The sequence below is a fragment of the Heptranchias perlo genome, chromosome 21 (genome assembly GCF_035084215.1).
Source record: "Heptranchias perlo isolate sHepPer1 chromosome 21, sHepPer1.hap1, whole genome shotgun sequence".
Classification (NCBI taxonomy): domain Eukaryota; kingdom Metazoa; phylum Chordata; class Chondrichthyes; order Hexanchiformes; family Hexanchidae; genus Heptranchias; species Heptranchias perlo.
The window spans coordinates 26,730,464-26,747,081 of NC_090345.1; the positions used below are offsets into that span (position 1 = coordinate 26,730,464).

The 16,618-nt window shown below is 41.3% G+C and overlaps 1 protein-coding gene across 2 annotated transcripts in view; it reads left to right on the forward strand.

The window, feature by feature from the left end:
* Positions 1-9,585: 9,585 nt before the first annotated feature.
* Positions 9,586-16,618, forward strand: part of dock1 (dedicator of cytokinesis 1) — a 472,808-nt gene continuing 465,775 nt past the window's right edge. The window contains exon 1 of one of the 2 annotated variants that reach the window (XM_068002361.1): positions 9,586-9,956. In XM_068002361.1, the coding sequence (XP_067858462.1) occupies positions 9,914-9,956 (43 nt within the window). In that variant the 5' untranslated portion in view covers positions 9,586-9,913. The remainder of the gene's footprint in view (positions 9,957-16,618) is intronic. The other variant, XM_068002362.1, reaches the window with a different exon arrangement.

Genomic DNA, 16,618 nt, shown 5'->3' on the forward strand with positions numbered 1-16,618 from the left:
TTCTGGTCAATGGTGACCCCCAGGGTGTTGATGGTGGGGGATTCGGCGATAGTAATGCCATTGAATGTCAAGGGGAAGTGGTTAGGCTCTCTCTTGTTGGAGATGGTCATTGCCTGGCACTTGTCTGGTGCAAATTTTACTTGCCACTTATCAGCCCAAGCCTGGATGTTGTCCAGGTCTTGCAGCATGCGGGCTTGGACTGCTTCATTATTTGAGAGTTTGCGAATGGAACTGAACACTATGCAACCATCAGCGAACATCCCCATTTCTGACCTTATGATGGAGGGAAGGTCATTGATGATGCAGCTGAAGATGGTTGGGCCTAGGACTGTCCTGAGGAACTCCTGCAGCAATGTCCTGGGGCTGAGATGATTGGCCTCCAACAACCACTACCATCCTCCTTTGTGCTAGCTATGACTCGAGCCACTGGAGAGTTTTCCCCCTGATTCCCATTGACTTCAATTTTACTAGGGCTCCTTGGTGCCATACTCGGTCAAATGCTGCCTTGATGTTAAGGGCAGTCACTCTCACCTCATCTCTAGAATTCAGCTCTTTTGTCCATGTTTGGACCAAGGCTGTAATGAGGTCTGGAGCCGAGTAGTCCTGGCGGAACCCAAACTGAGCATCGGTGAGCAGGTTATTGGTGAGCAGGTTATTGGTTTCCTCACATACTTTTATAAAAATTAGCACCTGAATTGACTCTCGGCTTCTGTTTGCCATTAATTGTATGTCTGCATAGAGCCTGTTCAGGCCACTTGGTGAGAAAGTATGAAAGTAAACAGAGGCCCTTCTTACTGTGTCTCCTGCAGATTTATGCAAAACACTGGCAAAGCAGAACTGGGCCACATACACAGTTATGGAAATATGCACACTGATTTAGGGGGAACATTGGTCACTAAATGTTGGTATTAGGAATCCACAATTTAAATGAAAAATTTATTTTCCTTAGGCTTTGTTTTACTGATGCTTGTGGTAAAGGAACCCATTGCTGGATGGTGGGTCGTAATAGGACGTGGTCTTTGGGCTCATTATGGGTTCAATATTCTCATGTCTCAACTTTAATGCTTGGACACATAAATGTATTTGTTGTCATTCTGTCAAAGGCCTGATAGTTCTTGAACTGAACCTTAAACGGGAACTAATTAGCAAATTTTGAGTGAATAATTTAGTGGCACCCTCATGTGAACAACAGGCTTGGATGTAAGAGTAGGTCATCTTAACTCTCCTTTTTGGCTGAGAAATGGGTGAAATGGTAGTCTAACAGGAGAGGCAAGAAGAATGGTAGAGGTCAAATGGAAGGAGAAGAGGGGAAGTGGAGGGGGAAGGGGAAACATCTTGATTATAATCAGAACACATAGGGTGGGCCAGGTTATATTATGTTGTGCTGTTTTAGAAACATTAGAATCTGTGTGTGGTTTTTTGAGGGGACTTTCCTTCGGGCGAGTACAGCCATTGGAAGTCGGCCTGGTAACATCAGCCTACAGGCTCAATCCTGCTATGACCCTGACCCATTTTCTTGTATTAGGGCCAAATTACGTATGTAGAGCAGACTCCCAGCAATATCTTAGCTCCTCAGAGGGAGTCTGTCACTACCAGGGAGGAAGAACTGGTGGTGCTGCAAAGGGGCACACTCTGCAGCATCTCAAAAGGGTGAAGCCTATTTTACAGGGTGCATTAGCTCCTAAATGTCACAACAGTAAATGTTGCAGTAACTCTGAATGAGCTCTTCTTCCAAATAGTAACCATTTGGACGATTTGAGAGGAAAAGGTGGCCTTTCAGCCAATCCTCCTGCTTCCCACCACCACAGTTAAGCCGCCCCCGACCCCCCCCTACCCCCACCTCACCAGCTATCTCCTTTCTACTGTCCTTCTCCTTTGGCGCTTCAGAGATAGGAACGGAGGAAAATTGTATGAAGCTCCAAATGTCACCCACACATCATCATTTACATGCAGCCAGGCAGGAAATTGATGGGTGACCAACATCCATGACCACTTGTGAAGTTAAGCAACCATGGTCAACAAATGAGTTAAGATACAGTATCAAGCTAAAAGAAACAGCTTACACAAATGCAAGGGAAAGTAGAAATCCAGTGGACTGGGACAGCTATAAAAAGCAACACAGGGGTGGAAAGAAAGTACGAAGAGGTGCAAAAAGGAATATGAAAAAAACTTGCAAGGGGTATCAAAGCTAACAGCAAAAGTTTTTCAAAGTATATTAAGAGAAAGAGAGTGGTAAAGGGGAAAATGTAGGCCCATTAAAGATGAGTGCAGGCCCATTATCCATAGAGGATAATAAGGAAATGGCAGACTTGTTAAATTAGAATTTTGTATCCATTTTCATAGTGGAGGAAGAAGGCAAAATATTAGTGGTACAAGATAACCTAAAAATAAGTCAAGAGGAGGAACTTAGTGGATTTAATACAAGTAAAAAAATAATAATAGGGAAAATATAGAAAGACAAACCTCCAGGACCTGATGTTTTCCACCCCAGGGTATTAAAAGAAATAGGCGTGAAAATTGCAGATGTATTAGTCATAATTTTTCAAAGCTCTCTAGATTTGAGAATTGTGTATTTGGATTGGAAAATTGTAAATGTCATTCCATTATTTAAGAAGGGAGGGAGGGAGAAACCAGGTAATTACATTCCTGTCAGTTTAACATCTATTGTGAGGAAGTTACTGAAATCTATCATCAGACACAGAGCACTCGAATAAGTATCAACTGATCAAACAGAGTTAACAGGGAGTAATCTAGTTGAATTTTTTGAGGTCACTAGCATGGTGGATAGGGGAGTGTCTATGGATATTGTCTATATGGATTTTCAGAAGGCTATTGATAAGGTTCTGGACAAGAGATTATTAGCAAAAATGAGAGCGCAAGGAATTGGAGATAACCTTGTAACATGGGTCAGTAATTGGTTGGGAGGTAGGAGATGGAGAGTAGGAAAAAAGGGAACATTCTGATTGGCGGGATGTGACAAATGGTGTTCCCCAGGGATTTGCACTGGGGCCTCAAATTCACATCATATATATTAATGACTTGGATGAAAGAATAGAAAGTTGTATATCCAAGTTTGCAGATGACACTAAGTTAGTTAAGTGTGAGGTCACCCAATTTGGATCAGAGAAAGACAAATTGGAATATTTTCTTAATGATGTGTAAGCTAGGAGCTGTGGAGGAGCAAAGGAATTTAGATGCCCAGGTATACAAATCACTAAAAGCTCATGCACAAGTACAAAAAGTAATCAAAAAGGCTAATGGAATGTTGGCCTTTATCTCAAGGGGGTTGGTACTCAAAAGTGAAGAAGTGATGCTTCAGTTGTATTGAGTCTTGGTCAGACCCCATCTGGAATACTGTATTCAGTTTTGGGCACTGAACCTCAGGAATGATATATTGGCCTTGGGGTACAGTGCAGATTCACCAGAGTGTTACCAGGGATCAAAGGGTTAAATTATGAGGTCAGGTTGCATCAACTTGGCTTGTATTCCATTAAGTTTAGAAGGTTGAGGGGTGATCTGATCAAGGTGTATGAAATGATAAATGGATTCAATAGGGTAGATACAGAGAAACTATTTCCTCTGGTGGAGGAATCCAGGACATGGGCATAATTTTAAAATTAGAACTAAACCACGTAGGAGTGAAATCAGGAAGCATTTTCTCACACAAAGGGCAATGGAAATCTGGAACTCTCTCTGCCTAAAAGCTGTGGATGCTGGGTCAATTTAAATTTTCAAATCTGTGATCAATACATTTTTGTTTGGTAAAGATATCAAGGAACAAAGGTGGGTATATGGAGTTGAGGTACAGATCAGCAATAATCTAATTGATGGCAGAGCAGGCTTGAGGGGCTGAATGGCCTACTCTTGTTCTTTGGAACAATGCTCCAGGACTGCCTAAAGGCCGGTAGATTCCCAGAGGAAAATCCCACTTCATACTCTCTGAAGAAGGTTAACCACTCACTCCGTAAAACAAGTAATCCTGAAAATTAACAGATAAACATTTTAATACATTTGTATTACATTCATCTGTTTGCTATTTTAATGCAGGTGGTAGCCCAATTTAAAATAAATGGGTAATGCCTGAGTTAAAATGACACACAGAGGAATATCAAATGAGTATGTTAAAATGTTTGCTAATGTCATAAATAGTAATTAATGGGCTTTAGTTATTGGGATACAGGTTGGTGGTCTGTTAGCACACTCCTTTGGCAAACCAAGCTATCACATAGAGTATCATATGAAATTCCCTCCAGGGTGAGTCCTGATCTTAGATAGGTAGTTAACAAGGTGTAATTCATTATTTATGAATTACAATTTTAGTTTTCCCTAAAATCAAAACTTTGTAGTAGTGTAGTGGTTTTGTTACTGGACTACTAATTCAGAGACCTACATTAATAATCCAGAGAACGTGAGTTCAAATCCTACCATGGAAGTTTGAGAAACTAAATTCAGATTTAAAAATCTGGAAATTAAAAAAAAGCTGGTACAGTCCGCACCACTTACACTGTCCACACTTAGTATGGGCAGCCACCTATATCGGCAAATGATGCTAACCATTTTCCACTACCATAGAAGTCAATTACACAATTTTAGGCCAAGTTGAGTCCTCAAGAAGTTTCAATCAGCTGTTCACACCCCTGTATTGTACATACTGATTTAAAAGGCTCAGACCTCATTATTCCCCTGTATTGTACTTACTGATTTAAAAATGCTGATTTCAGGCAAAGTTGGGTCTTCAAGCAGTTTCAATTAGCTGTTCACGCCCTGTTAAAGTGTGATTACCTGAGTGATGAGATTGTGGATGCAATTGCTAACAACTAGGAGAGGCAGTTGCTAAGTGAGATTTCCTGTTTTTAAAAACAAAAGTTGGTTACTTACCTTTTGAGTTTTACTGTCCACCGCGTATAGCAGGCAAATCGCATTAACACCAACACGCCTGCTATAAGCAGTGTGATTTGTATCAGTAAAAGTGATCATGAAGCTGTTGAATTGTCTTAAAATCTCAACTGGTTGACAAATGTCCTTTATGGAAGGAGACCTACTGTTCTTACCGGTCTGGCCTTTATGTGACTCCAGTCCCACACCACTGTGGTTGACTCTTAACTGCCCTCTGACGTGGTCGATCATGTCACTCAGTTGTATCAAACTGCTTGGGCAACTAGTGATGGACAATAAATGCCAGCCTTTCCAGTGACGCCCACATCCCGAGTATGAATTTAAAAAAATAGACTCACAATAAACCTCTCATACATATAAGCAACCCCTCAGGTAATGAAGCAGTCCATGCCCGCATGCAGCAAGACCTGGACACCATCCAGGCTTGGGCTGATAAGTGGCAAGTAACATTTGTGCCAGACAAATGCCAGGCAATGATCATCTTCAACAAGAGAGAGTCTAACCACCTCCCCTTGACATTCAACGGCATTACCATCGCCGAATCCCCCACCATCAACATCCTGGGGGTCACCATTGACCAGAAACTTAACTGGACCAGCCACAAAAATACTGTGGCTACAATAGCAGGTCAGAGGCTGGGTATTCTGCAGCAAGTGACTCACCTCCTGACTCCCCAAAGCCTTTCCACCATCTACAAGGTACAAGTCAGGAGTGTGATGGAATACTCTCCACTTGCCTGGATGAGTGCAGCTCCAACAACACTCAAGAAGCTCAACACCATCCAAGACAAAACAGCCCGCTTGATTGGCACCCCATCCACCACCGTAAACATTCACTCCCTTCACCACCGGCGCACCGTGGCTGCAGTGTGTACCATCCACAGGATGCACTGCAGCAACTCGCCAAGACTTCTTCGATAGCACCTCCCAAACCTGCGACCTCTACCACCTAGAAGGACAAGGGCATCAGACACATGGGAACGTTCCCCTCCAAGACACATACCATCCTGACTTGGAAATATATCGTCGTTCCTTCATCGTCGCTGGGTCAAAATCCTAGAACTCCCTTCCTAACAGCATTGTGGGAGAGCCTTCAGCACACGGACTGCAGCGGTTCAAGAAGGCGGCTCACTACCACCATCTCAAGGGCAATTAGGGATGGGCAATAAATGCTGGCCTTACCAGCGACGCCCACATCCCATGAACGATGAAAAAAAAGGCATGTTCTGAAGCAGATATGATAAATCAAACTGATTTTTGGGAGTCTTACTGTTTATGGGGTCTTCTCAGAATCTTATTGAAAAAGTTCTAAATCTCAGATTTTTGGCTTTGCTCATGTATTCAGGTGTGTCGTATCATGTAGTGCATAATGCAAGTGGCCTCTTTTTGTTGTTGTGATGTGGGTTACACTGGCAAGGCCATATCTGTATGTGTGTATGTGTGCTTCTGTGTGTGTGAGAAGAGACAGACAGAAAGAACAAAAAAATGACTGATTGTATTGATTACGTACCTGATGTAGGTTTAGTTGTTGTTTGAATTATAAATACTGTTTAAATGTCAGGAACCATATTAAGATAAGAGAGGGAGATACAAATAGACAGAGGCCTAGAAATTCAATGACACTGCACCCGTTTTACAGGTGTAAAACGGCGTAGAAGAATCCAATATGGTGGGTGGTGTGCACACCCACATTCTAAGCTGGAAGCACACTGCCCGCCATATTGGTATAGGCATCAAAAGAGGCATCCAGGGCCTGCGCCTGAAACACAGCTTACGGTGGATTTTCGAGGCCCAGACATCTAATTCTAACTGGTACATCTTGGTGTGTATTCTTAGCTTTAAATATACAGCTTAGCTTTAAGGGATAAAAAATTAAATACGTAAATGAAGGAATATATCATATATTCAGAATCTTCCATTTGGTGTACAATTCCTGTCCATAAATCTTATTTCTTGTGCATTGATTTTGAATCACACTTTTTATGCCAACATTTAATATTGAAAATCTGCATATGAAAATCTGTTACAATATGAAAACCCTATCTAAATATATGAACATTTCACTGTTATGGCTTGTTGATGAACCAACAATCACTCAAAATGCTTTTTGAAAATATTTTGTCTGCCTTTTTTTCTTAGTAATAGAAATGTTTAATGTCTGAAATAAGGTTTTATCAAAAATTATAGTTCACAAAAGCATGAATAAATTTACCCACTGAATTGTCATGTGTGTCTTTTAATATCTTCATTAAAGTTTTTACATCAAAGCCTCTGCTCGTCTCAAAACCCAGAGCTTCAACTAGATATTTTACCTTGTGACAGTTGGAAAGAGCTTTAACTATATCTGTGTGTTTGCTTGCAGAATTTACCCACCCCCATTCTATATATTCTGAGCATGTGTAGTTTGTATAATTTTCCAACATGCAATGAGAATTTGAGAGCTTCTGTGCATTTTTTCAAAAGACTTCAAAATGAAACAGAGTTTGAATTGTCAAAGCTTTATTTCCGGCAAATGAAGACATTTATTTAAATGTATTTTGCTTTTCTATTATGAACTGCTTGAAACAGATAACACCTGTGATCAGCAAGATCTGTGATTGAGATTTCTTTGTTATTGGTTAGAAAATAAAGCAGAGATTGTTTACTGAGAATGGATTTTTTTTTGCATTTAGCTTCACGTCTGAATCTGTTTTGAAGCGTAAGGAAACTTCTTTTATACAGAAACTTGGAAACTGGGTAAATGTATTTTGGGAATTTTATGAGGTGATTTGTTTTTTTATGGAAATAAACGTTTATTAAAGATTGTATAAGTTGGCAGACTCACTAATTGTGCGCTAAGAGGTCATTTTTCCAGTCCTATGCTCTTTTTTTTGGCACACACTAGGAGCACACATCAGGAAATTCTGCATTCCCAGTTTATGATTTTCCAACCATTAATTTTAATGGATAAAAGATTATGGGCTAGAGGTGTACAATTTCCCAATATGTGCTCTTGGCACATGCTGAAATGCAGAAACAGAAAATTCATCCCAACTGTTTTAATGCAGAAACATAAAGACAGAACGTGTGGATGTGGGGAAAGTGGTACCTGAGAGCACAAAAGGGGTTGTGGATGGGCTAGGGGAGGAGGCCGATGGGCAGAAATGCAGTGGAATGATGGCACCTGATGGAATGAAAGGAACCAAGAGTAATTTAAGCCCCATTCTCTTGGCTCCCATCGCCACAAAGTTGCAAGGCCTCGCTCCCACAAAATAGTGCCAGAGTCCACAACCCCCAATACTGCGAGATTCCGCTCATCCAATATTCCAAAACCCCCTTCCCATTTGTGCTAGATCCTGAAGACCCCTCTTTATACACCACTCCCTCCCAACTTCCAGATCCCAGGACCCTCCTCAGAGCACATAAACCTTGAGACTGCAATCCCAGTGCATCCTAATCTCAGGATCAGCTCCAATGTTCCCAGACCTCGTTACTTCCCTCACCAATTCTTCCAGATCCCATGATCCCTCTCCCATTAATCCCAAATCCCAGGATCTTGCCTTTGTGTTCCCAGAATCCTCCCCAAGTGGCCCAGACTGGGAATCTGGGCTCTCTTACAGTACTACTAGACCCTGCCACCCCTTCCCAATGTTTCCAGATCTGAAAAGGCAGTCACCCTGATGTGGCACAATATCCCTGTCCTTAAAAACCTTCACCTCACAGTGAGCTACACCAGGGAGATTTATTAGTGTATAAAATAAAGACCACTCCTTTATAGTTTTCACAGAATAATGAAGAGAGACATGGAATTTAGTCCCTAAAGTGGCAGTAAAAATCCCACAGTATCATTTAACAAAAATGGAGCTTGATTTACTTAGATACTGTAAATCAGTGGCCCTGATTTTATCCTCTGATCATCTTAAACACCATTTTTGTTATAAGTGTATCCTCTGACTCATTGTGAGCAACACCGGAGGCAATTTGCTTGTGTACATACTTGGTATATCAGGAGGGTGTGGTTAATTTATTTTAACCACCAATCTCACTGAAACTGATTTGGAAGATCTGATAACTTTGGAGTGATCCTCAATTCACATTTAGGCCCCACAAACCATTCCCTACTATTTAAGTGCTTGTGAAGGTTACTTTATTCAACTATTCAAGACGTTTATCTGAATCTATAAAATAACCCACAATGGCTGCAAGAAAGCTGAATCACATTGTGAATTATCACAATGCAGTTTAAAAACTTCACCAACAAAGGGGTAGGTGGGCAGGCAAGTTGGAGGACCTCCTTGTGGGTCTGCTCCTGGGCCTGACCAAGGTTACCATCTGCAGGTCCAGGCTGGATGCAGCCTGTGGGGGTGGTCGCTCCGACCGTCTGCCTCTCTTCCATGGCATTCTCCGCGCCCAGGTGGCCCTGGAGAGGGACCATGCAGTGTCTGCCGGAACGCTTGAGTCTTTCTGTGACCAGTGGGCACCGCAGGGATTGGAGTGCATGGTCGATGAGGATAAGGACATTTTGGTTTAATCTGTATTATTTTTTTTTTGGTGGCACCTTAGTAGATTTTTGGGGGTTCTTGACACTGGGGCAACCCGTGCCTTTTCCACGAGTGTTTACTCAAAGATCCCAACAAAGGGATGAAACCTCTTTAAGAGTCAAACACAATAGGATACTCCCTCCTCTGGGACGACGACAACAACACTGGGAGGCAGCGTCCCTCTAGAAGCTGGTTTTGTTTTATGAAGAGAAACAAAGTAAATTGTACAACTATCTGTCGGCAGGGAACGTACTGTGAGGCAGCGATGATGAAGTTGTTGTGGTGGGAGGAGGAGGAGAAGAAGGCGGCGACTTGCTAGGAGAAGTTTGTGGAAAGTCTTGCCGCGTTTGCCGCCGAGTGTTGGGAGTTTTATGATCGGTGACGCTCCAGACACATGACTGGAACTTTCTTTCTCATCCTGTGGAAAATGGCGGCCTGGAGTTTTCAGGATAAATGAGGAAAGCTGGAAAAAAAAGTTGAGGAAGTTTAACCGCGACGATGACGCGTTGGGTTCCAACAAAAAAAGAAAAATATGGAGTCGGTGAGTGGAATTCCCTCACGGTGGTTTAAGAGTAATTTGGGATTTGTGAATGGAAGATCTTGTAGTTAAAACCAATTATAATTGTTTTGCAGTTTTTCCTCATTTCCCAAACCCGGGCCTTTCTCTGTCTCCTTCCTTATCACAACTCAGCCGTGGATATTAAATTTTTTTAGCCCCTCAGACGCGTGTTTCCTTTTCGATGAATAATTAACGATGAGGACGGATTGATACTGGAAACCTTCTCTTCCCTCCCCCTCCCCCTCCACTTTTCTATCAAATGAGACAAATTGGGGTTTGAGGCGCGCCTGGTTCCAAGGCCGTGCCCACGGCGTCTGGTTTTGAGTGTTGTTCAGTATAATGCCATGAATTAAAAAAATAAATCACTTCTAGACTTCAGTCGCTGTTTGAAATAATTACTGCGTTAGGTTGAAATGTAAATCTGCTGATAACTTGTAATCTCGCAAAATCCGTAGTTAGTCCCGCTTTTCAGAATCTTTGTATAATGGAATCCACCAGCATGATTCCTGAAACTTTTACTTCGAATAGTTGTTTATTAAATCTGCTCTTTTTGTTAGTAAATATTGGTGATCGGAGCTGCAAACCGTCTATATTGGCATGTTTAGAAGGTGCAATTAGTTTGTATGTAAAACTGTTACAACATCCTGCTTTTTTAATGTTTTGTCAAACCACATTCTTTTGATGTGGATTCACGGTATACTGATTCTAGTTATGAGTAATTTGACCTTCTGTCGTGTACAATGGAGGATTATATATAGAAAATTTGACAGTACTTGGAAATGGCAGGCTTTCAAAAATTAACCAGTTTTTTTGAAGTACCGATGACCTGACCAATGGCTGGGCTTAAAGTTTCTGCTGTAGAATTTTTAAAAAATGTGGTCAAGGGGTGTGATGCTCGTACTCTGTATGGCACCCAGTGTCAGCATTCATGACCTCCAGGTATATATAGCACAGCCAGATGTAGAGTACTCTGCAGCAACCTCAAAACAACATTTCCTACTGGATCAGAGTGACATATTTTCCATTGCTGTTACCAGTCATCCTGTGGCCTCTGATTGCCAATTATTGCCATTTTAGAGATTATTTTGTGCTGTTGGCCCATGCCCGCTAGTAACTGGATTGCGACTGCCCAAACTCATTTCACGCAGAACCATTACAGCTAGCAAGCAGAGGTGACTTTTATCCCAGCAGAGTTGGATTGGAATACAGGCCCCAGAGTGGAAGGCCAGTGTCTAACCCACTACACAACCTGCTTTTTCTCCAGTGGATCACTTTTAATGTTCTAAAGACATGCTGACATGTTTATGAAATGGTATTTTTCAATGCACATGCTTAATTTTTTTTATTCGTTCATGGGATGTGGGCATTGCTGGCAAGGCCATCATTTATTGCCCATCCCTAATTGCCTTTGAGAAGGTGGTGGTGAGCCGCCTTCTTGAACCACTGCAGTCCGTGTGTTGAAGGTTTTCCAACAGTGCTGTTAGGTAGGGAATTCCAGGATTTTGACCCAGCGATGATGAAGGAACGGCAATATATTTCCATGATGTGGAGATGCCGGTGATGGACTGGGGTGGACAAATGTACGGAGTCGTACAACACCAGGTTATAGTCCAACAGCTTTATTTGAAATCACAAGCTTTTGGAGCTTTGCTCCTTCGTCACCTGACGAAGGAGCAAAGCTCCTAAAGCTGTTGGACTATAACCTGGTGTTGTACGACTCCGTACAAATATATGTCCAAGTCGGGATGTTGTGTGACTTGGAGGGGGACGTGCAGATGGTGTTGTTCCCATGTGCCTGCTGTCCTTGTCCTTCTAGATGGTAGAGGTCGTGGGTTTGGGACGTGCTGTCGAAGAAGCCATGGCGAGTTGTCGCAGTGCATCCTGTAGATGGTACACCCTGCAGTCATGGTGCGCCGGTGGTGAAGGGAGTGAATGTTTAGGGTGGTGGATGGGGTGCCAATCAAGCGGGCTGCTTTGTCCTGGATGGTGTCGAGCTTCTTGAGCGTTGTTGGAGCTGCACTCATGCAGGCAAGTGGAGAGTATTCCATCACTCCCCTGACTTGTGCCTTGTAGATGGTGAAAAGGCTTTGGGGAGTCAGGAGGTGAGTCACTAGTTGCAGAATACCCAGCCTCTGACCTGCTCTTATAGCCACTTTATTTATGTGCTGGTCCAGTTAGTTTCTGGTCAATGGTGACCCCCAGGATGTTGATGGTGGAGGATTTGGCAATGGTAATGCCGTTGAATGTCAAGGGGAGGTGGTTAGACTCTCTCTTGTTGGAGATGGTCATTGCCTGGCACTTGTCTGGCATGAATGTTACTTGCCACTTATCAGCCCAAGCCTGGATGTTATCTGACTGTTTGTGTCAAATACCTGAGTGGCACCTCCACTCCAGGTAATGCCACCTGGCTTCTTTTCTGCTGTAGAGACCTGTAACATGCCGTAAGTTTGTATCTAGGTCATCATAGCAGTGTTGCTTCCTGTTTTGCCTTTCTACCGGGTCCTGGACTACTTGGACGATGCAGCTGGATAATATGGAGCATTTGAGTTAAAATTAATTAGCCTACATTACTATTAATTTTAAATATTGGGATCCATGGTTCAGTACAGAAGTTTGTGTGTGGGTAGTCGCTGAATAAAGCAGTTGAAGAGGTAAGCTTCTGCCATAGAAGAGCTACATGCAGCTCATGAGATGCCAGTTGGTCACTCCTGAGATGATATATATGTAAGCTATTGTTTATCTGTTTTGTGCCTTGTAACTCCATCTATTTAATAACATTTTAATCTATTTATAAATACTGAAATAACTTGAAACTAAATACAAAATGTGAGATTATGCAATAGATAGTTATTGATAAATTACAGTCCTGCCAAGAAACAACAAAATTTTTTTGGATGGAGTGAAACTGACCCATCCAGTTAGTATTTGGCGTTTGTTTACATTTTTTTTGCACTTTACATTTTTTTTGTTGATGAAATAAACCTTTTTAGTAACTTGAATTGTTCACCGGAGTATCGTTTTTTCCAATACACTTCCCAAAGCATATCTTTTATTTCTTCCCAAAGCTGTAATTAACGGTGGTGTCCAAACACTACAGCGCTCCTTTCCATTAGAAATGCTAAATCTGAAGCAAAACACATTTTCAGTGGTTTGTCATTAGAATCATTCATCTGAAAGAACATCACAAGTCCCTTTGGGTACCTACTTTTTATGTATTAGGTGGTCTAACATAGTGCAGCTGGAGATTGACTAACAAGAACAGATGTCTCATGAAACTAACCATTGTGGATGCTGAGAGTCCACAAGGAACAATATTAAATCTTAGACAATCCTGGGCAGTCGTGATGGAGGCATGAGAGAGAGAAAAATATTTGCATGAAATAAAATAAGGGACAGGCGGGAGAAAGAAAGAACTTGCATTTATGTAGCTCCTTTCATGTTCTCCGGACATCCCAAAATACTTCCCAGCCAATGAATTACTTTTTGAAGTTTAGTCCCTTTTTTTTATAGTCAAATGCGGCTGCCAATTTGTGCATAGCAGTGAGATAAATTACCAGTTTTGATGGTGTTGGTTGAGGGATAAATATTGGCTAGAACTCCTGCTTTTCTTTGAATAATGCCATTTTATGACCACCTGTACTGGCAGATGGGGCCTTGATTTTAATGTCTCATCTGAATGATGGCACCTCCGTACTGCACTGAAGTCAGCCTTGATTATGTGCTCAGGCCCTGGAGTTGGGTTTGAACCAATTACACAGTCGTTCAGGGGTGAGAGTGCTACCACTGAACAAGTTTTCACAGCAGGGCATGAAACATCATATTTGTGGGAGAAAAGGGAAAGACACCCCAGTCGTCATTGGTACGGATTTCCAAGGTTATTTGTACATTGCCAAATTTGTGCAATAATACTTTTTTAAAAGAAATATATACATACATTAGAAAATGTGATGTCTGAAACCTTATTTGGTTTAATGTGTCACTTGATCCAGTGGTAGCACTCTCACCTCTGAGTTAGAAGGTTGTGGGTTCAAGTCCACTCCAGAGACTTGAGCACATAGTTTAGGCTGATATTTCAGTGCAGTACTGAGGGAGTGCTGAACTGTCCATGGTGTCGTCATTTGGATGAGATGCTAAACCGAGGCCCATTTGCCCTCTGAGGTGAACTTAAAAGATCCCTATTCAAAGAAGAGCAGGGTAGTTCCCTTGGTGGCTTGGCCAATACTTAATTGCTTGACCAACATCACTAAAACAGATTGTCTGGCCGATGGGCCAGAAATCGCTCCGAGCGGCGAGACAACGGTCACCGCCACTCCTGCAAATTAAATTAACAAAATTACTTACTGCGGGCTCTGTGGCATCAAATTGCTTGAATTTGAACTTAGCGCACATTTTGTTTAATCAACCCAGCCTCTGAGCGGCGTGAGTTGCCACGGCCAGAAATGCCCACAAAATCTGTTAGGATGAGAAGTTGTGCCCACAGATTCAGCCTGTGTTGCTCAAGCAGGCAAGCAGACTTCATTCATTGAAAGTTAGTATTCTGTATGTAATTGTAAATAAACATTTAAAATTTTTTTAAATAAAAAGCCAAAGAAATAATTGAATTAAAGGGAAGGGAAAAGTTTAAAAAAACATTTTAAAATTTGTTCTTATTCGGCTGGGAAAGTGGAGTTGAGGTCGAAGATCAGCCATGATCTTATTAAATGGTGGAGCTGGCTCGGGACGGTATGGCCTACTCCTGCTCCTATTTCTTAGGTTCTTTTGTTAATTTAAAAAATATATTTTTAATGACCAAAAACTATTAAAATAAGGAGTGATATAAGACTGTGCATTTTTAAAAGACAATTTTTAGTTGTTTGGCTGTTATTAACACTTACTGGGCAATTAACATTTCATTTAGACCTGTATTTTTAAGCTGTTTGGTGGCGTAATTAGTTACTCTCCAGCTGGGCAGATAGGCAAGTTGACGCTTTTTCAATGATTTCTCTGATTGCGGCTTGCGATGTCCCTTTAATTCGAAGCTGTCATATCGTTGGCAAACCTCCTAGGAGCAAGTTCTGGATTTCTGCGTTTCACTGCGCATGTGCGAACACCGAACCTTGCTTCTTCAATGCGCCACTAAAAACAGAGAGTGTTGTTGAGCTTCTCTTATTTTGGGAGCGATTTGTGCCCCATCATCTTATTGCTGTTTATGGGACCTTGCTGTGTGCAAATTGTCTGCCGCATTTCCCTACATTACAACAGTGACTACATTTCAAAAAGTACTTAATTGGCTATAAAACGCTTTCAGACGGTCCGAGGTTGTGAAAGGCGCTATATAAATGCAAGTCCTTTCCTTTATTTGGAAACATTACCATTTGATGTGTTTTTATTCAAAATTTAGTTTATTCATCTTCAGTTCATAGGAAACTTTTTGCAGTAAAAATGTTCAGCTATATTGAATTACTCAAAAAGTGTATAATGAATGCAATCAAGCAAATGTTATGGCCTATAAACAAGAGGTTAAACACTTGTTTATAATCTGTCCTGAGCTGATATGCTGGCTGTAATATTGTTAAAGCTGTATCTTATTGATATTACAGCAAACATATCAGTTTAGGGACTAATCCAAGACTTGAATTATAAAATTAGTATCATTACCAGAACAGTAATCTGATAAAGGAACATAGTTAAAGTGACACATCACTAAACATTTGATAGAATATTGTACTTTTCCTAAGTTGCCATGCAGTGCTTTGACTAAGCTTTTGTCATAAATGGGTGTGTCTTTGGACGATTTTTATAATGGCTAAGTAGGCTAGAATGTTCAGTACTTCAGTAACTATTGTAATATTGAATTTAAAAAATGGGCACAGTGTTAGCTACCAGTTCGATATCAAGTTTATTTTTCTTGAATGGGAATTTTAAAATTTCCATTTGACTTTTACAGTCAGTTTACAGTAGTTAAGTCATTATATAATTGAACTGTGCATATGTTTTTATCAAGTATATATGAACTTGAAGGGTTGGGCACAAACTTGAGATTTGGGATTACACCCGGGAGGATAGCAAAAACTGGTTGAAGAACTATTTGTTGCCAAGTACTTAAGCGCTACTTCAGTTAACTAATGAAGGGCATTAATAACTTGGAAACATGTGCATTCTTGTTCATTGAGAAGATAGCATGAATTTAGCTGAATAACTTAGGCAGAGGGGAAGCAAATGAAAGATAGATCATTAAAGAAATTATAAATATGTCCCCATGGACATTTTTTCCTTCTTATGGAACTGCCCAATATTGTCTTTGTAGTACTGCTTTTGCATAACTGGAAGTGGCTTCAGATATGCGTTAATGTGGAAGTGCCAGTATCATTTGGGAGCTGGGTCTTGATCTGTCTCAATGTGCTGAAGCCAAGAGGTCTGAGACTATTTCTGGTGGGCAATTTCATACAGTTTTGGCTTTGCACTGGGCATAGTATGACTCCTGCCCAATGTGGAGCAAGCTTAAAAGTGGTCAGACAGCCCATTGAATCATTTTCAGTATTAATGGAGGACTGATGATTCCAGTTCACTCTAACATTTAAAGTGAATTTCCTGGGGAGAAGAGCACTTTTCAAAGCATTTTTGTAGCTGGTTAGACTGTAACACACAGCAAAGTCAAGATAGCG